Genomic DNA, 21,793 nt, shown 5'->3' with positions numbered 1-21,793 from the left:
TATTTTATCTTTTTTATGATAAGTTTTATAATTTTTGACATTGTCGTGTTATCTTTAAATATGATAAAATATATCAGCATCTTGGATTCAGCGCGTGCTCTTGAATAATCAAAAGCAGATTTGATAACATCTTATCTATTTATAGACTGACTTTAAAATTATAAAACTCTTAGAAATTTATAACAGACGTTGCAATTTTGATCTTTTCTTTAAATATGATACATTATTTCAATATCTGGGATCTTGCTCTATTTGACGCCATTTTGAATTATTGAAAAATTTGTTATTTTCCAATGTTTCACGAGAGGCCATATTTGATGTAGATATTCCTGGCAAAGCTTTCATTTCCAATTTCTCGATGTAAGTAATTCCACTTTTCTTTTTTGTCCCTTTCAGAGAGTCCACATATTATCTTCACAATGTCAAACTATTACGATCTGCGTTTTATACCTTGACTTCTTTTTTTTTTTTACATTTTTTGTATCACGTTAGTTAGTAAGTGCAGCGATTTGATTGAATTGTAAGAGTACTTATCGTTTCAAATATCGTGATGTCGAACAACCAGGGTCAGGGTTGTAGGAAAGATTGGTTTGTATTTTTCAGGGAAATAAATGGAACTACATACTATGGCGAAGTTAGAGCTAAGAGTTATAGTCAACAACAATATGACGAATCAAAACGCCTCGGGGCATCTGCTGGACAAATCACTGCCAAGTAAGATTTACATTCAATTTTTCTATATCGTGGTCGTATATGGATCGGACCAATGAAGTAGATCGTTTCTGGATTCTTTTTAGCTCCTGTGCAGTGAGCTAAATTTGTTCGTATACATCAAGACCAATATTTGAAAGTTTATTGCCATTAACAAAATTAGTCATCCTGATAAAGATTAAGTCGGCAGCATGAGATGAGTTCTAGTTAATTTAAACAAGCTCTGCAAGGAATGCTTCTACGGGCGGTGGTAGGAGGGAAAAGAATCCTCCCCCCCCCCTCCAACCCCCCAAAAAAAAAACAAAAGAAAAAAAACGCCCACCAACCCTTGATTCATCACTCTTTTATTTCAGACCGAATGCATACAATAAATTCAATATAGCCGTGAACGTAGCAGCGATGCAAAAAATCACTTTTAACCTAACGTACGATGAATTACTAGAGCGCCGAGCTGGTATATACAACCATGAGATCTATATTAACCCAGGCCAGCCTGTACGTGATGTACAAGTTAAAGTTACTATTCAGGAAACTCGAGCTATTAAAGATGTTTCCGTACCAACACTTACTACCGAAATACCGTCAGTTATTAAGAGAGGTAGTTTAAAGGAGTATTTTCGTCTATTTTACACTATAACGGTCAAAGGTCAAGGGTTATGCCCCTCTTGCAGCTGTCCCGTCCATGTCAAAATATATTATATGTACATTAAAGTAAAGGAAAGCTGTGCTCAAAAACTCCGAAAAAAGTCAAGTAAATTTACTTCCACTAAATACACTTTAGACACATCATACACATCTCCCATTGGAAAGACCTTTAATGAATAGTAATCGAACAGTAAGACCAATTTTACATCTGAAAAATGATACGCATGGATAGCTGGCAAAAACGTTTTTGAAATTTCTAAGACGATTTTATCTCTTTCAATTTCAGCTAAAATGGTAATAATAGACCAGCCAACACCCAAAACAGCCAACATCCAATTCTCTCCGACCACGTCTCAACAGGGGGATGGCGGATTGGCGGGAAAGTTTATCGTCCGATATGACGTAGAACGTGATTATTCGGTTGGAGATGTCTATGTAAGTAAACTCGAAAAGACACGCCATATAGATGTATTTATATTAACTCATGCTGGACCGGATAATGGAATAAAAACATATTGACCAGGCCCGTTGCCAGACTTGATTGTTCTGAGGGGCAAATAATATATCCGCAGGGACAATGTTAGAATTTTTCTTTTTTGGGGTGGGGAGGGGGTCGCATTGTCTCTCTGTATGCCCAACGTATGGAATCCTTTTGCGACTTGGGGCATAACTGAACAAGTTTTCATGAGTTTTGGTTTTTTATGCAGTGTGGCTGTGAGTGTGCTCAATCATTATTTATATCAAATACCAATTAAAACTATTACAGGTTGTCGATGGATATTTCGTCCATTTCTTTGCGCCCAACATCACTGAAGAGTTTCCTAGAGACATTTTGTTTATGTTGGATACCAGTACGTCAATGGCGGACCGGAAGTTGGGCCAACTGAAAGACGCCATGACAGTTATCATCAAAGAGCTAAGTGAACAGGATCGTTTTAACATCTTGGTTTTCAACACCCAGCAGACGTTTTGGGCAGACGGTTTCCAACCAGTAACTTCTGGCACAAAATCAAAAGCTCTAAAGTTTATCAAAAATCTTAGAACCAATCAATGTACGTAAATTTTGATTTCGGAGACAAAGCAGCGCCATCTTGGATCTTAATACCCATCACGGTTTATAACCATGATCTATTCGGGTCATATTTTAAACCGTGGAACATTCGATATTTATTATTTCGATCCTAGAATCTTTTCTGAACAACTTCACAATGCCAAGCTATTACCAACTTTGCCCATCATGTATCCCGGAAGTTTGTATGTTTTTACTCACCACAAATTCAAATGTAGTCGCGGTCACTTGGAGACTTTAAATACAATGCACCAATGGAGAATGAAACCTTTTGCAAAGTTAATAGCAAATCTAATTTCAGATACTGACATCCAGGCTGCCTTGGTAAAAGGGTTTTCGATGTTCGAGAAGGACCCAGAAGGTGTACCAATGGTATTCCTTCTAACTGATGGAGAACCAACTAAGGGAAATACCAGACCAAGGTCAATCATTCACTGGGTAAAATCTGCCAACACTCAGAAAATACCCATTTATAGCTTAGCTTTTGGCAAAGGTGGGCACAAAGCACGTATGATGACTGGGGGTGTGGGTGGGGCCCTAGCACTAGGCCTCCCATCATAGAAAATTTTGCAAAACCAACAAGACATTTGATTGGAGTTACTTGGAGATACGTCACTTGATTGGTTACGTCGAATATAATATTATGGTGGTCGTTTGTATTTATCTCGGCAGGCATTTGGAAGTCTTGAATAAGTCATCTTTCCTCATTATCTCAGTTGTGAAAATGGGTAAGGATAATCCGAGAGGGATCAATGCCATGACGTTTGACCAAACACTAGCTGGTAGAGTGGATCATAGTGAACCCAAGTTTTTATCCCCCTAAAACTAAAATCATTACCAAGAAATTTGACCGAACAGCAGCTGGTAGACACGATCCCAGTGAAACTAGGATATATTTTTCTATCTTCCTGTTAAATATTCTGTTGACTTGCGATGCCTAAAACTAAGCCATATCTTTGGTCTTTCAGGATCGGATTGGGACTTAATGTACCGGATCGCCTTTGATAGTGGTGGTGTCGCCCGAAGAATTTTTGAAGGATCATCAGCTTCGCTCCAAATAGCCCAGTTCTATAAAGAAGTTTCCAAAGTTTTGCTTGAGGACATCACAATACAATATTCAAACCTCAATAATGGCACCAAGGTTTCAAATGAAAGGAGCATATTTAAGGAAGATACGGACAGTATTTTGCTGGGTGGCACTGAAATCGTCATAGCTGGCCAAGTACAAGATAACTCTAATTACATAGACTTAGTGATTGCCGCCAATTCTGTCAATGGTCCAATTGCCATGAAGGCCCAGGAGAACGACGACGAGGACGGCATGCACATCGACAACGCAAGTAATATTTTAGAGAGGTTGTGGGCGTACCTTACAATTAAAGAATATCTGGAAACGACGGCTGCATCAGGTACCAGAGGCGGAGACAGAAATAAAGCAGAAAGACTTGCTTTAAAGGTAAACTACAATAGCCACTATTCTAGTGTCACGGAATGCAGCGATTTGATTGGATTGTACGCCAACGAATATAGCCTATCAGAGCCACTTTTTAATTGAAGACGAACTAGGTTTCAAGCTCTGCCCTACATCGTCATAATATGTTTTGGTCCGACAATTGTTGGCCTTTTTCGTATTTTTCAGTATGGGTTCGTGACCCCCACCACTAGTATGTTTATATCACCAAGTGCCACTAATCTATGGAAAACCTACGATGAAGACTATAATGAATTCCACCTTCGAACAGCCAGACCTAGTAAGATTTTAATTTTTTTATTACCCAGTAAATTATTTTAGCACATATAGTAGTAAGAACCGGTATTAAAAAATCAGACCTTATATAATTTATTAATCATTTATATTATTTTTATTCGAACAACCATCAAATATTTACATGCTATATCCCTTTGAAGATCCTGTTTTTCTTTTATTTTTTACTTACAGCTATTAAACCTCGACCGACAAGACCACCACGACGCTGGGGAGGGGGAGGCGGTGGAGGTGGCGGAGGATGGGGTGGAGGTAAGAATTGTTTTTTTTGATTTATATGTATATCCAAACGTTCTTAAATTCATCTTGAAGATGATTTGCGACAAGTGATTAAGATATTTCAAGCAGTTTTAAAACGCATTAAAGATGAGTATTCTGACGAAAGTCGGTTTAAAGCCTAACGATTTTTAAAATCTTCTTGAAGAAAATTCAGCAACAAATGAACATAGGCTATTACATCCAATTTAGATACATGAGGTATCCTATAGCTATCTAAATCTTCAGACATAAGATTAGGATATTCTCGGATATTCGATTAATTTGACCTTTGTTTTCAGGTGGCGGTGACCCCCATTTCATGATTGGATTAAATAGTCTCGACTATCCTCTTTGTTTTGATGTAATTGGAGAAAAGGACGAGATTTACAACATGTTTCAAGACGTAGTCAAAGGTAGGCTTGATCGAGGAGATGAGGGATTAAGAGGAGGGGGTAGGGGGGCGTTAGACCTACACTGTTCCCGAAGTTATACCTTTTTGATTGTCTTTCAGTTTTGATAGGGTATAATACGCTAGCAGAAGGCTTGGGCCCTACTAGACGTGGGGTCGAATTGAATATTTTTATTTATACGTTCCTTTAACATTTCAGACTTGACGGTAAATGTACGTTTCGACACAGGAGTCAAGAAAAACAGAAATGGCGGGAAAAGAGTTTACATCAAAGAGGCGGCCATTTTGAATTCTGGACAAACTGTCTATGTAACTCATGAAGTAATAGAATTTGACAACCACAAGTATCCTTGGGAGGACAGTCTTGAGACAAGAATGAAAGGGGCGTGGCTAATTATAGATGGCGATACGGAGGTTGTTCGCGTTGTGTTTGATAATGGGCTAGAGGCGGAAGTGGCAAGACGAACACACAATAAACATACCCATATTGGGGATGATTTCATCAACGTAGAAGTACGTCACGAGCGGCGTGCCTCGGTGTATGTAACGGGATTAGTGGGTACGTTCCGCTTAAAACTTTTCTGCTCTGCTGTTACGGGGATCAAATGCATAATTGATGTCAGGCACAAATTCTGCATATGTAGATCCAACATTATAATACCTTGCTTCTTTTATCTTTGAATACCGGGGAACATTGCGCAGGTAACGCTAACGAGGGCGTCCGAACCATAAACATAATGTCTTACTTTTAGTATTGCTTTACGGTGGTTACTTTTTTTTTTATTGTAGGGCAATTTATGCAGAAACATGTCGAGCTAAAACTAATTCGACTAACAGATTCTGATACTATTGTCGGTCACTTGGTACAGAAGCACGGCGACGACGAAGAAAGCAGAAGTAGAGCCACGTTGATAACCAGGCACGATCCAGTACTGAAAACTAAACGACAGTGCTGGATGCTTAGGGAGCAAGGGTTGAAAAATTTGGTGAACCCTGAAAAATTCCGTATTTCTAGTATTTTTTCATTTTGATTTTGATGCTTTTTGTAATAAATAGCTTTTGGTGTTGAAAGTTTGGTTGCTTCTATTACAATAATTTCGGTCCGTTGTATGAGAATCCATAATATTACCATGACTTGTTTCTGGGAACTTTTTCACTTCCGGTTTGGCTGAATGTCGGTGCTAGAAGGTTGAATACTTTATATCAACGCCAGTTGATCACTTAAATAAGTCGCTTGCGTCTTTACTAAAGTATAGAGTTTTGGCATTGATGGCCCTCCATAAAATATAAAAGCGAACTTAGTTATGGTTCTAAGTGGAACTTATTCTTTTTACTTTATCGATATTTTTGGAATGGACGACCTTCCATAAAAAGAAAAGAGCAGTCTTATTGCTCTCTTTGGATGTTATAAGACAAGTTCGCGTTTTCTTTTTAATTCGACAAGTTTTTTGGCATAGGTGGCCCTCCATAAAAAGTAAAGAGCTGGTGAATTGCTTTCTATGAACGTTGTTAAACAAATATGCGTTTTGATTTATTTTGTAGACATTACCCATTATGGCCTTGCCTGTTACTCTGTAGAGACTGATATAAGAACATAACAAAGGGAATTAACCCTGTTGCCCCCAGCTTTAACCCTCTGGTGTCCGGATATCTTTAATCAGCCAATACATATCCATTAAACACCAATAGAATTTTATACTAATCTTCGAACTAAAAAATATAGAATAATTCCCTTTTGGAGACTACACAATGTCTACATTGTTAAATTAAGTTTAATCGCTTTCAGAGAGTTCAATGGTTCAGCTTATACCTTGTGGAATACGCGACACAAGAGCAAATCACAGGGGTATGTGGCAAGTCTGATACCCTTGAATTAGTAATGACTTACTCATTACCGCGGTATTTAACAGGTCTCTAATCCCTGTGATGTACTATTAATGAAGCAATATGAATGTGTTGACGCCAATAGATGACCATTATCTCAACTATATAGCAAATACTAATAAGTACCTATTAATGAATAATTAATAGCATCACATTGTCTCGTTTCCGGAGCATTATATGGACAGATGCACCATTTCCTTTTAACAGATTTTATGCATAGCCAATCAGTAATAGTCTTAACAGCTCACCGTCTAAATAAGAGCCTTCAAATTCAAGTGTGTCTAGAATTATCCGCGTTTGAAAGTTAAAAAGAAGAGTCGTCTTTTCTTGGGACACTGCCATCTATAGAAAAGATATCTATAGGTAAAGAAAATCCTAGTTTAAGATATTTTTGAAGGAATTGAAGACCCAAGTCAACACTCAAAATGGCGCATCTGTCCCTTTAAAGGGTAAGCATCGTATTTAAAACGAAATGAAAACTTGACAAAATGACAATTTTGAAAGCTGAAAATGATTTATTCCATATCCTAGTCCGAAACATCTGCCTCTTTTCCAGTCTCTGATGGCTATTTTGACTATTGTAGGCGGCAGCATCAGCGGACCCCCGCGAATAAAGCCAATCCGAGCTATGCCTATGAGGTCAAAAGCTCAATATAGTCAAGGTATCCAAGATGTCCAAAGAAAGGAAGATGCCTATCAATTTTCGCAATTATCGGACAATATTGCACAAATTTGCATTCATAACTACATGCAGGTCAAGGGCAATAACTCGTGATGAGAAAAAACAGACGGACAACAGTACTAAGTCGGTCAAAATCTTTTTTTAAATAGAACTAATGGACACAGTGTTTATAAGTCAATAATTAATTGTACATTATATAGAACCATCACGTCTCTGGATAATAGAGACATCATAGCTAACTTATCGATTTGTTTCAATTTCGTCGAATTTCGTTTTCGTTGCGTTCATTACATCGCCGTGTCACTTTACTTTCATCGTTTATAGATTTGGTTTAAAATAATCGGACGTATTAACGGGAATATCATTTGCATATTCATGAAAAGCGAAATGTTGTGTTTATATTGAATTGTTTAATGAACGAGTCGCTCAGGTATTGGAAGAAGTGCTTGAGTTAATAGTGATTTGGAATAAAAAAAAATAAGGACAGAAAACAATTAAAACAAAACGTGAAATTCGTTCGTATTTGGAGTTTAAACGCTATGTGATCTTCATAACATATATTTTGAGATATTTTTTACCCTTTTTGTTTCAAATTATTTGTGGGACAATGATGAGAAAGCTACGAGTGCTCGTTGTATTTTTGATTGAATTCTTTGTGCTCGTTGACAGATGTCAGCCAGCTATTATTTTAAAGGAAGACTATCAAGGTAAAACTGTGATTGGGGCATGGAGTGAGGATATGGTTTCATGTGATGTTTTTTTTTTAAGGGCTGGGGTGTGGTGGGGGGGGGGGTGGGGGGGGTGAGATCAAGGCAATGGTCATTACCATGCACATATCTTGTCCTCCTATGTTATTAAATCAAAGTTTACATCATTGCTCACTCCACCCCGTTGTCCGTTTTTATAAGTCGATAGAGTCCATTGTATTATCAGTCCAGCAACTGGAAATATAGACATAAAACCGCATTTCATTATTGTCGATCCGCTAAAACGTCGATGGTATCCTACATTTTTCAGGTTGTCGTTTTATCCAATGTGAATCCGGACGTTTACCCATTGGAGAAGATTGTGTTTGTCAGTGTCCTCTGGGCCGCTACGGTCACTTCTGCGAATATGGTAAGTTTCACTTCAATTCAGTCACCAGTAACTCGTTTAAAATCCAACTTCCAACTTCTGGTTTGTCTGCAACAAGATAGGCAAATAGTAAATATCAAGTTGACCAATGGTTTCATAATCTCTTTACATCTGCTTAGAACAAATCTGAAAATGGAATAGAAACTCGCGGTACCTTAGTATAAAACGAATCTTTTTTTTTATTTAATTGTACACGAACAGGGCGTTGGTTTCCATTCTCAAAAGTAATGCGGATAACAACCTTCTAACTGCGGCCAAAGCACATGTCCCCCGAAAAGTTTATTATATTGAATATGTTCGTCATTTTCAGAGGATGACATTCGCTTTCCTGGTGGCAACTATCTACTTCCCAAACCAATTTACGGATGTCCCATCAACAGAATGGTTTCGTCCTCATTAACAGTGACGTTTCCAGCAGATTCCGATGACGTCATGGATTGGTTTTTGAAATCGTCTAACCTGATTGGTCCAGCTGTGCCTAAGGGTTTCAAATTCCATTTCTGCCACAGGCTAGACAACATTGATGATGACCCAAGCTTGTGGATGCCGGGAAAATATTGCTTGTTTCAAAAGGGAGACAACCTATGTCCTGAGGGTAAACCCTGTATTTTGAGTATTCATACCAATATACATTCGAGGAGTCACTGTGGCTCAGTGAGTTAGATGCTTGCTCGTTAACTTGAAGGTTCGGGGTTCAACTCAGGCATAGGTCGAGATAATACTTACTTAATACCTTTTTTTATTACTTACTTATCACACACATTGTTTTGAAAATTGTGCTTACTGTCTCTTTAATAAAACCTGTTGTTGTTTTACTGTAGATTTTGAGATGTCGCGACTTATCGTGAACAGCAGTTATACCCTTGAGAACAGCGAAGTTACAGTACCAACATGGCCGAATGTGACAGCGGGTGAAAATGGTACCCAGTCTGTCGGAGTGTGTTGTCGAGATGACTCTATAGGCTTACCCTTATTGATGCACCACTCGTCCCCTTTCTACTTGCTGAAGGTAGGCTTCTAACATCTCTTCAAATCTGAGAAACCGTTTTACCCTACAGCCATTTATCACCATGCGTTAAACATTATTTCAGCATCCCTTTATACAAATCCCATGACTTTCAGAAATAATAATCTGACGTCCATTTCAGTTTCCATCTTATTCGTTTTGCCAACCAACCCCGTACCATTTTCAGAAAAAAAATTTAACGTGTAAGGTACCACTACAATCGAATACAAATATATAGCTTTAATGGGTGGCTGCAGTGGCAGTCAAATTTTTCAGGCTCTCGCGGGCAGATAAAAGCAATACTGTGACGATAAGTCCAAGGGCTCAACTACCCGATACCCAACACAAGCGGTTAAGAGATGCATTAACGTTAACCTTATTCGAAAGTCGTTCTCTAAACCAGTTCTTGAATGTCTACACTGCAATCTGAATGATCGAAAATCGCCAAAGTCCAATCAGCGTATAGTTTTTAGAAACTGAATAAAAATTCAACCAGATTAACACTGATTGGTGATAATTGGTCTAATCAGTCGGCACAATCTGAACCTTTGACTCACGGTTTGTTCGGAATTACTCGTATCTAACTAGGAAAAAATCAGCAATTTTGTGCAAAAAATATTTGATTTGGGAACTGGAATTTTTACTGATGATTTGGCGTGCTATTGTTAACTTTCACCGAAAATCTTGTTTCTCAAATTTCTTTAGATGTCGAGGTATGGACCAAACTGTCCAATTTGGTTGCCCAACTGTATGAAAGTCTGTATTCGTAAGAATTTTAGGGAAAGCAACCATTGTTCAGCTTGACCAGATGCGGGCTTGGGTTCTGATTAGTCGTAGACTTTATCAACCAGTCTCAAGCTAGATTTCACTGAATTAATCAGACGCATGCTGGACTACTGTCAATAGACCGTATCAGCCAGACTGAAACTTCTTTAGACTTTAATGACCAGACTCCAATTTGTACGAAGACAGTATCAACCAATCTGTACTTCACAGCTTTAAACTCTATCATAAAGACTTTTGTCTGGAATTTACTGCATGTAGACACTATCATCAAGACTAAAACCTCCTGATTTCAGACAACCAAAAGGTGTGAGACTATCCGATGTCGAAATCTTGTCATGATTATCCGAAAGAGGGATCGGCAATGGTATAAACAGAAACAACCAGTATCCTAAATACATATTCAGGGTAGAATTCAGTAGTGGCGGGTGTCGCGCGAATCAGACGATGCTTACTCTTTTCAAACACCTGATGTTACTTCTCGTTGGAGGAGTCCACTAGTAAACAGTTATTGCTCCTGATTTTGTCATGCTATAGGCGAGATGTTTGATTAACAGAATTGTCTCGCATGTACGGATTGTTATTATAAAGCTTTCTTAAAACCGTTTTGAAGTTTATTTTCAATTCACATTACCAGTGACTGGGTTTTAGTGGGTGATTTTGATTAACAGAATTGTCTTGTTTGTACTGACCAGGCTTACTCTTTTCAAACGCCTGATGGTACTTCTCGTTTGAGGAGTCCACTAGTAAACAATTATGCTCCAGATTCTGTCATGCTTTAGACGAGAATTGTCTTGTATGTTAGGATTGCTATCATAAAGTTTTGTTAAAATTCATTTTAAGTTTAATTTCAATTCGTATTACCAGTTACGGGGTTCTAGTGACTGTCAACCAATACAGAATATGGAAGCCGCTGAAGAAGATGTGCAGATATTTCATTGGGAAGACGGTGATAAAGTTACTTTGTGTCTGTACATACCAGGTACGCTTAATCAGTAGAGAATTTAAGGGAGGGTCGTTAGGCCATGCACCCCCACCCCCACCCCTCGGGCCTGTGTTAGATCTGATATTGAAGTGGAAATTAATCCTTCTACATGCTCGAAATTCATTTCAGGCCATCTGAAAATTCTGTAAAAACAAAGCCACAATGTTTACTGTATTTCTCTCGAGGCCTCTGATTGGCTGTATTACCTGGCTTACAACCCAATCAAATCACTGTATTTCGTGAAACAAGCAAGGCGACTGTTCAGACAGACATTAGCCGATATTAATTATCAACATAGGGGAAATATTGTAATCTGGAATCGCAAGCCCAATTTGTTTTTCAGAGCCTTTAGAATGTGTACACCAGGGGGATAAGAAAGATTATCTCGGGAAAATGGCTTTCACGGTAAATAATCAACCGTGCATACCCTGGGACCAAGTGGTAGTAGCTTCCTACGTCGAGGATAACCCAGATTTATACAAAGAAAACTACTGCCGTAGTATCAGATTTAAAACTAGATACTCGTATATTGCCAGAATAGGATGCTACATCAATCCTACACAGTTTGAAGAATGTCCTGTACCCGAATGCTCCAGTAAGTTATTTGTATTGCTTTTGTCATTAATCTCACATTGTCTGTGTTTTGTCCTTATGCTGCCAAATGGGGTCTCTATCCAATATTCGTTTAGCGTGCACAGATGGAGCACACGGGGCCTTATTGTCTCATCCGAACGACAAGACGCTTTTTCCACGTCAGCCCTCTTACGTGCATCACTGACAGAGGGAAATCGTTTGAGATAAAGAGACGGCGACCGTAGACTAATGTCGTTGCCCTAGCAAAATTTCTCATTGAACACTGCATGACGCTGCCCATCGTCATTAGTCTATTCAGACGAAGAAAAGAAGGGCGTGAAACTCCATTCATTAAATTTTTTGTAGGGAAGACATCTAACAGACCATTAATAACACATTCTGGTTTTAACTATCAAGATCTTACTAGACTATCTTGTAAGTATGGTTTATTACAGGGATTGTAAAGAAGTTTTCTAAACTTTTTATGTGTATTTGGGGATACTGATAGCATCATTCTGCACCATTCCAATTATCAGTTAGACGTCTGTGGTTCATGCAATTCCACTACAACTAAACGTTTCTCGACGTCACTACCAAGGTCCTTTCAAAGCCCTATATATAAGAATTTGGGACCTTTGCGATAGTGACGTCATCAAAGGATGTTTCTGGAAGCAAACCATAATTTAGTAATATTACCCGTCATCACATTTGCTTTTACAGTTTACAGTTCTAAAGATATGCAGCCAATCACCTGGCTTCAAACAGATTTTGGTTTTGCTAGGAGAGTGACACATTTCTTTATCGATTCTAAAATAGGTAAGTAGTCAATTCATTTTCATACTAGAGAGTCCACATAGCTTATATGTTGTTTTTTTGGGGGGGGGGGGGGATTAAGGTTTATCAACTTGCCATTGTAATGTTTACAATCGTGGCGCCAGCATCCCGAGACTGGCGACACAAACGGTGGGGGTGGGGAATGGGGGTTATTGTCCAGTTCAGTTCCTGATTTGTTGAACCATTTTCACAACTTGGGCACCAAAATACCACCCCATCGATTGTTTTTCATTCTTTCAGACAACACCGTAGATCTAGATCTATATGTGATTGTTTATGTTACCCAAGGACCCTTCGAGTTTATGGATAAATCAGCCGAAGCTTGTCGAAAAGAGTTGAATTTAAAAATGACTTGGTTTCTGGTTGACGAATGCTACAGACCGATGGTTGGACGGTATGTTACTGTCGTTAAACAGCGAGGTTACGGGAATCTGAAAGACATCGTTAACCTTAACACCAACATTGATTGTAAGTATCGGTCCCTCAGAAATGAGACTAGTGTGCAGTATTATATCTACTTTTCCACTATGTCAAAACCTCTGATCCGTACGCCTATGTCAAATAGAAAAGTATTTTCGTATTTCAGCCCAAACTCAATGTGGTAACGATCTAGGGTTGACAAATGGAAGAATTCTCGACGACCAAGTTGTGGTTTCCAGTCAAACGGAAAACTTCAAGAGTGACACCATCGCCTTTAACTCTATTGGGTGGTGTGCCCGCACAGATGATGATGAGCCGTTTGTTCAGGTAAGATGACACTCTTTAAGAGGTCGCTTAGGTGATCAACATCATTGCTTAATCAAACGGATTCTATGATCATTCTACTGTTTTCGGGTCCAAAGAGATGACCCATTGCAGTACCCTGTCATACAAAACTACCGCGACCAAATAGTTAGCAGTTTGTGACACGACAACAATGAACCACCATTGATCACTATTCATTGCTTAACCAAAACCGATTCTATGACCAGTCTCATGTTTTCCAGATTGAGCTGATAGTACCAATGGTAGTAGAAGGACTCTGGTTGGATGTGGTCATCTACAACAGGGAGGAGTTATATATTACTAATTTTACTGTACAGTACGGTATGGGGCGTGATAATCTTAAATACGTTACAGATGATGCCGGGGATATAATCGTAAGGTCATTTCTGTTAATATATCACAGCAATTAAAACAGTGTAATGGTGTTTTCCCCTTGTATCATCCTTCTTTGGCTAGATGTAAGCATGGTGCATTTCTATTCATAGATCATAGATCATCGCAATCTTACAAAGCCAGAGGTTCACGCCTTTCCACTCTTAATCGTACCAGATTTGTGAAAGCGTTGGCACGAAGCACGATGCCGCATTGAATCTGGAAAGACATTGCACCAGATCAGCTGCACAAGTAGGTCTCTCTCGCGAAATCCATTGCAGAACTTAATATAACGGTCTTTTGGGATGTTTAAAGGTATACCAAAAGGGCCGACTTCACCAGCGACACCCACCACAGTAAATGTTAATGATATAAGCGTTTTTTATGAAACCGCGGGTGGTCTTTGGGTGCACCTCTCTCACTTATTATAACGGACCTTTTTTTTTTTTTTTTTTTTAACTTTTTCAGTATTTCAGCTTCCAACCGCGGGTGATATCAGAGAGGCTGTATATTCTACCCCACAGTATAGTCACCCGATATATTAAAATCACTATAGTCCAATACATTGGTCAACCTTGTTTTAAACTGGAACTGATGGGCTGTCTCAGAAATGGTAACTAACTCAGATTTTCTCTGCTTTAAGTTGTCTGTGCTTTTCCAGATTTTGGATTTTTTTTTTAACTTTGCATGGATTGTTTCAAACAATCGGACCTGGTTAGTTGGTAGATGTCCGATTAACACTCGCTTCCAGATAACTTATATCGCATATCGTAGTTGTTGGCAGTAAGATCAGGATCAATTGGATGGTATGGTACTCTTGGTTTGGTAGTTTATATACAAAATTATCTATAATTAGAGAGATGTAAACTGTGCAGCAAGCTCCAAATTCATTATTCACAGCGTTACTTAAGAAAAGAATCTCGACTAACTATTGGCTACAGTAACTTGTCCAATTACATTTTAGTTTTAAGAGATGTTAACTGTGCAGCAAGCTCCGATTTCATTGGTCATGGCATAACCCAGAGAAAGAAACTCGATTTACCATTGGCTGATTTTGAAAGAACGGTAATGGTTGACGATGTAGCGGAATGTCTAGAGCTTTGTGATGAAAACCGACAGACTTGTGGGTCCATCCAGTACAAGAACGGTTCATGTATACTACGGACCCCTCATAGATTCAATCACCACTACATACATAGAATGGTTCCAGCAACTGATGAAGATTTTTATGGACAAAGACTCTGCATTAAAGGTAAGGTATGGTATGGGTGGGGGTGAAGTGTCTCAGGGGAGAAGAGGTTGATCTGAGAACCGACCAATATCATCACTGCGACTAAACGAACAACCAAGTCTGATTACAGGCCTGTACATAACACAATAATAGGCATGATGGAGCAAAAGTCACTTTTGGTAATTGCCAATGACTATTTTATTCTGTTTTTAGATGTAAACAGTAAGGGTGTATATAAAGGAACTATAACCGAACCTGGTACCATTTCGTCGCCGTCCTACCCCATTTATGATACTGGAATCGATTGGGAATATACAGTCCGGCTTCCAATAGGAACGTTCGCCATTTTGAAAATATTAGACATCTCCTTAAGCCGCTCGCCAAGGGTAAGCACATCATTTTCCAAAGTTAGTTGCCATGATGAGGATTGTTTATCCGAAACACACATCGGCAGCATCAATTGCCAATGAAGAGTCAGGCTTCGAATAGGAACTTCACCATTTTCAAAATATTAGACAACACTTTAAGTCACTCGCCACAGGCGAGCACGTTTCTCTTCATCCCCATCTCAAATCTTGTTGTCCTGATAAGGTTTCTGTATCCAAAACGCGTCGGCAGCATAAGAACGAATGTGACCATATCAGAAAAAAAAGTTGTTCCGGCTTTGCACCCACCCCTGTGGTCATCTGACTCCCTCATCTTACTGTTCTTATCATAATATTACAGGAAGACGGTTTGGACGCAAACCATTACCAGAATACAGAATGGTTGATTGGCGATAGTAGACCGGTGGGACAGTGTTTAGACTATATCAGGATCTATAACCCCACGCTTACAATGAGCACATTTATCCATCTAAATCACAAGAACTACCAACTATTCATCGGTAAGAGCATAGATATCCCCATCTTCACAATGCACGAACTGCTCCTATTACCTTGACTCATCTTCACAATGTCAAGCTATTTCGAACTGCGAATATAACTATATTTCATTTCATTAGTCCAATAAGATACAGAACAGTGGGACATAAAACTTTATTTCATTTCATTAGTCCAATAAGATACAGAACAATTCATTATATTTCAGGAAGTATTTTCAGGTCACCCAACAACGAGTTCATTTTGAAATTTACAACTTGTTCATCATCATTACCCGCTCCTGCTCGTGGCTTTAAGCTGCAGATCTCACAAGCTGGTAACCTTGTCTTTGTTTCAACTTGATTTTACTGTAATCATAAAGACGTGTACTTTATCTGGCGCTTACATAACTGGGAGAGCTCAGTTTTGACAGCCACCCGACCAACAGCGCACTGAAGCTTTATGGCTCATTTTAGAATTGGATTTAAGTCGGGAAGCTACACCTTTTCGGATATAATTGCATGACCTCCCCAAACACTTTTGAGACTATCTGGTTGCGCTTGTGGACTACCGTCACGTCACTACCACTGCCGTCTTCATCATCGTCTTCATCATCATCAATCATCATCACCATCTTTCATTCCCATCTTCATCATCATCATCATCGTCATTTTGCTGTCTCTTTCCAGAAGATGACTGTGGAGGATGTGATTATGTTCAAGACCATTCCTGCCCTGCCAACTTTGCTCCGATCTGTCAAAAAAGATGTGGGTATCTTAGTTCTATGTATCACCCACAGCAAGTCAACGTCAATGGTCTTTTTTGTCCGTGGATCATCAGATCGACTGACTTCACCCGAGATTATGTCGAGCTGGAGGTTCTAGAATTCAGTATGTATAGTGAAAAATCATCGTGTGAATTGTCGTCAGTTACCATATACGATACAGATTACAAAAGAAACAAAATCAAAATCGGAAAATACTGTGGTCTGAACCCACCCCCTAAATTTATTTATTCACGCTGGGGAGAGATGACAGTGGAATACAGTAAAGCTGCTCAAACGAACCAACGGCAGCCCGAGACCACTGGATTCCTCTTGAAATATACCATTAAAACTAATACAGCAAAAACCCCCACCACCGGTAAGGTTTTTTTTTTGCAATTTACTTGTTTTTGTATTTACGACGGTCTTGTCTCATGCTCAATGGTTGCCTTTCTTCATTAACCAAATCATTGGCAGAAAAGTCAGAGGCCCGATATCCCTTTTGGAGAGTGCACATAGATGATATTGTTTTAGAAATGGACATTTAAGCAATCATGTAGAGTCACAAAGCTATTGATGTGTATTTTGGTCAACTCAGCATCTCTTTCAGAGGGACCACAGGGCGATTGATGTTTGGTATTTATGATTGGCAACTCAGCTCCCCTTTCAGAGAGTTCACATGGTCTATGATCTTTGGGTCATTAGGTTTGCTGACTCGCAAAGCTTCTTTTTCTGATTTCAGAGAACTGTGACGTAGGTTGGCTGAGCCATGATGGCGGCTGTTATCGTTTGTTTGTTGCACCGGAAGTGATGACATGGTATCAAGCTCGGGACAAATGTCAGCAAAAGGGCGGATCACTTGTGAACATCGAGAGCCATCAGGAAATGGTATTCGTGTACTCGTTATTTTTTACAGTGGAATTGTTAGTCAACCAGGACGTTTATATAGGTTGTTATGTTTTTGTTTGTTTTTTGGGTTTTTTTTTTTTGTATATGGGAGCACATATTGATAAATGGACCTGGGTATTTTTTTTTATATTGGGAGACCTCAACAATGCCAGTGTTTCGCCCGAAAACAGCTTTGTGCCAAATCACCATATCCCTCCCTTGAGATGTGAAAGCATCAGTGGAGTAGCATGAAAGATATATCGGAAAATGAAATGAATGAATTTTTGCGTCCTACTTTTCTGCACCATGTGGGCTAATGAAGACGGAAAGTTTTATCAGAGACAATAGCTTTGAGACCGCCCCGCGTTTGCAAATTTGCCCAAATATGATGATCCTTTTATTCTAGTTTGTGAATATTTTTTCAGGATTGAGAAAAATTAACGGTGAATTTCGATGGACGAATGATAATCCCATGATGTATACCAGCTGGTAAGATCACTCATGATATTGTTTTAGGGTTTTTGAAACTCCCATGGTACAAATGTAAAATGAATGAATAATTTTGAAAGACTCCAATGAGCAAAAACTTTGGGAATTAAGAATCTAGTAGTACATGTGTGCGATAATGTATTTCATATCAAAAACGTCCCAACCAAAGAGCCTTAACAAACTAGAGACGGCCCGAGCTTATAACGCCATGCCGTCCTCATTCTTTTAAACCTCCTATGTCTTGACCTAATTCTACAAGCTCTGTACAAACACATGGACAGATATATTCTGATACATGTATTCAATCCTCACAGGGAAGAAAGACAGCCAGATGGTGAAGGCACAGAGAACTGTGTCCTGATGAGCGTCCGGTCCAGTAAGTTCTCCAAGTCCTGGAACGACGTGTCATGTGCTTTAAACACGGTTTATCAGTATATTTGTGAGATATCACGTGATAGGAATGATTCCACGGTCATAACAGGTAAGTTAGCAAGCAGTCTGCAAACAAAATCATGATCATGAACAGCTAATCTTAAACTCATAAAAAAATTTAAAATTGCTTTTAGATTCTCGACTGTTAAACATCCTTAGGGAATAGGCTAATGCCGTCCTGGGAAAACGTTACTCATTAAAATGTCGTCGGCTTATTCAGATTTCACGTGTGACGTAAAATGTCATATTTTATATATTTTCGGGATGTTTTTAGAATCAACTATCAAAGAGAGAACACCAACATTCATATCCGAAACTACCCACCAATGTGCCAACAGAGAATATATTTCCAGTCTCTCGGTTTGTGATGGGATCTCTGATTGCTCTGATGCTTCAGACGAGGTTGGCTGTGGTAAGTGTGGTCTTAAATTTCAAAGGATTAACTCCTTGATAATTTTCAAATGTAAATTTCCTTTGACTCTACTTTCTCCTTATAACCTTTCTGCATTCCTTCCATGTCTTCATAAACCCAATAAAGGGTGTGTAAGAATGGCGTAAAACTCTATTTCATTGCTAATTACTAATATTCTAGATTATACAGTATGTAATGACGCTAGCTACAGATGTGAGAATGGTAAATGTATTCCGATAATGTTTTACTGTAACTTTAAAGACGACTGTGGAGACGGCTCCGATGAACTTCTTTGTGGTAAGAACTGACCCTCCCTTTTTGTATATGATCAGGGGTAATAAAATATTCGTTATGTCACGTGATTTTCAAACCGACCCATCAACACGCTTAAACATGTGATTTATATTGTAAATATAAAGACGCGCATGAAACTCGTGAATATTACGACCCTCTCGTCGTATGAAAAGATCTTTTTAATTTTTTCAGTTGCTAGGAACTGTAGTTCAGAAGAATGGCGCTGTGAGAACGGAGAGTGTATTGAGAGAAACAGGCGGTGTAACATGATTGTTGACTGTTTGGATTCTTCTGATGAAATCAACTGTGGTAGGTACAGAAACTTAGCATTGGGTAACTTTGGATGGTTTCCCTCAATGTTGCAGAGTACTTGCTGAACTTTCACAGTAGTTTACAGCAACAGCTCAGAGTATCATCAAGAAGTAAAACAAAAATTTGACATGGATTTGTCAGATGAAACCAAATGTGGGGAGATATATTAGCTGTCGGTAACTCTCGGTAGTTTCCGTAAAGTTGCAGAACTCAGCCGAACTTTTCGAGTAGACCTTTTAAAGATTTAAGAAGGAAAAGAAAACGGTGCAACCTTCTAGAGTCTTCAAATCTAGTGCATTGTGCAGGTACAAATTAATCACTTTTCCTTAGCTGGTAAACTCAAGCTCAAAGTGTCTGATGAATAATGAATAAAAAGCCAATTGCTGACGATACGAGCAGCAAACGAAACCCTAAGTCAAAAATAAAATTTTTTATATATAACAATATTTATACATTTGAGGAATGGTTTTGTATTTCTTTCCTCAGATCAATGTTCACCCGACTCGTTCCAGTGTTACGATGGAAAGTGCATCACTAAAGCCATGTTTTGTGACGGTCAAGTCGATTGCTCCGGTAACTATCGTGAAGATGAACCAACCGACTGCTTGAAGAAGGTGTACCGTACTTGTGGGGACTACTATAGAGACGGATACCGGAAGTCGGGGAAGTATTTAGTGCTTAAACAATCATCTACTTCCGGCGGTGGTGGTGGTGGACCTTTGTTCGATTCTGATGGCAACATTATGTTAGATATCAACGGAAACCCTATATTCGAGCCTGCGTTCCATGACGATACTGCAAGCACGGAAACATTCGAAGTGGAATGTGATTTTGCGTCCGATTTGCGATATATTAACAATATTTTTCATCATGAGGACGAAGGGTTGCTGTTAAAAACTTTATTTGGGGTGAAGTATGTAAGCCTCCTAGGGGGTTGGAAGGCTGACGACATCACGAACCGATATACTAACTGTGAGCAGTATCTGAGGATCGAGTGCCTCTATAATAATGTGTCTCGCCCGGAAAGGTTCCTCTTTAACTACGGCACTGGGTTAGTTGAGTTGGACGACTTCCCTGAAGGGAACTGCTCTTGCATTTTCAAAGATTCCTGCCAAAATGGCCAATCCAAGTAAGTGTTTACATTATGGGCGCATGTCATGTTTAAAAGAGCAAGGCCCCATTGGAGCACAAATGAACCAAAGTAAAATACTGTAATCTGGTTGGTTAATATGATTGGATTATGATCTATTCTAAGTGACTGCTATATCAGGTGACCTAGTTTCTCAACTCAACTTTCCTTATAAGGAATCTGACAATTGGGAGGTCAAAGCCAGGCCAAAGCCAGGCCAGCCTCAGCTTCCACAATCTAGTCCGCATATCCAATGACGTTATCCTTGCTAGAGTGTTATATACCACTGGTATCAACTTCGGGACTTGAATGCTACTAGTTACCCTTGTGTATAAACTATTTGTATTTCAGATGTACTTGTACACGACCAGTAACCTACTGGTACGGCCAGGATGAGTTTGAATTCCAGGTCTTAGAAGGATATTTCCAACGACCACTCAGTATGTACATTAACAACGATCTTTACGAACGAGAAATACCACTGAAAATAGGACCAGTCGTGTGTAAAGAAGGTAAGACAAGACGGTAGCCTAATGGAAGCAAATGAGGCATTTCTAAAGATTCTGATACACCAAAATACCCTTTTGCATTCGCAACTAGTTCTGACCGTCTCAAAGTTTCAAGGCAAGAACCATGGGTCAGGGGTCCTACAAATATTTAACCACTGCTGAACTGAAGAACATTTTGTGAGAGGTCAATTGCAGGGACTAAATTCTCACTTGTCGGGGCGCAGCCGGGAGTCCACATAACTAATAATATATATTCTATGATCCACAGAGAGAAGAACGAGTGAAGCGATCCTGTGTGACGATGGAATCTTGGTATCAGGCTCTGAGCAATGTCTGTTGGCACCACGTCATTCTGGTAAAATGAATGGTTGTAGAGACTTTACTAATTTGTTAGCTTGTGGTATGCTTCCTTTTTACTCTTAAAATGGACTTCAAATTGACTAAAGCTCATCTTATGCTCACTTGTTTAAGATACAAAATCATCATCATCATCATCTGCGTTCAGAGTGTACAAATTTCAAAAGAGTCTCATCCTAGGTTATGAAGACGCTGCATAATAATGTTAAAGTAATATTTGAAGATTTTTTTTATAAAATTTT

The 21,793-nt window shown here is 39.0% G+C and overlaps 2 protein-coding genes across 2 annotated transcripts in view; both read left to right on the top strand.

Moving 5' to 3' along the window:
• Nucleotides 1-289: 289 nt before the first annotated feature.
• LOTGIDRAFT_132248 (hypothetical protein) lies at nt 290-4,217 on the top strand (the record flags this gene model as incomplete). Its single annotated transcript, XM_009066680.1, has 8 exons — nt 290-360; nt 604-714; nt 1,065-1,309; nt 1,661-1,791; nt 2,123-2,408; nt 2,712-2,918; nt 3,394-3,881; nt 4,065-4,217. Coding segments are annotated over 8 exons (1,692 nt in total), but the record flags the coding sequence as incomplete, so codon positions are not given.
• A 14,585-nt stretch (nt 4,218-18,802) lies between these two features.
• LOTGIDRAFT_132384 (hypothetical protein) overlaps nt 18,803-21,793 on the top strand; it is a gene marked incomplete at both ends in the record, with an annotated part of 3,677 nt that continues 686 nt past the window's right edge. Inside the window, 4 exons of the mRNA XM_009066679.1 lie at nt 18,803-18,959; nt 19,140-19,247; nt 19,437-19,553; nt 20,043-20,170. Of these exons, the coding sequence (XP_009064927.1) occupies nt 18,803-18,959; nt 19,140-19,247; nt 19,437-19,553; nt 20,043-20,170 (510 nt within the window). The remainder of the gene's footprint in view (nt 18,960-19,139; nt 19,248-19,436; nt 19,554-20,042; nt 20,171-21,793) is intronic.

Source organism: Lottia gigantea, assembly GCF_000327385.1.
Source record: "Lottia gigantea unplaced genomic scaffold LOTGIsca_79, whole genome shotgun sequence".
Taxonomy (NCBI): domain Eukaryota; kingdom Metazoa; phylum Mollusca; class Gastropoda; family Lottiidae; genus Lottia; species Lottia gigantea.
Note: the sequence above shows the minus strand (reverse complement) of the source record. Positions and strands in the feature narration are given on the sequence as shown.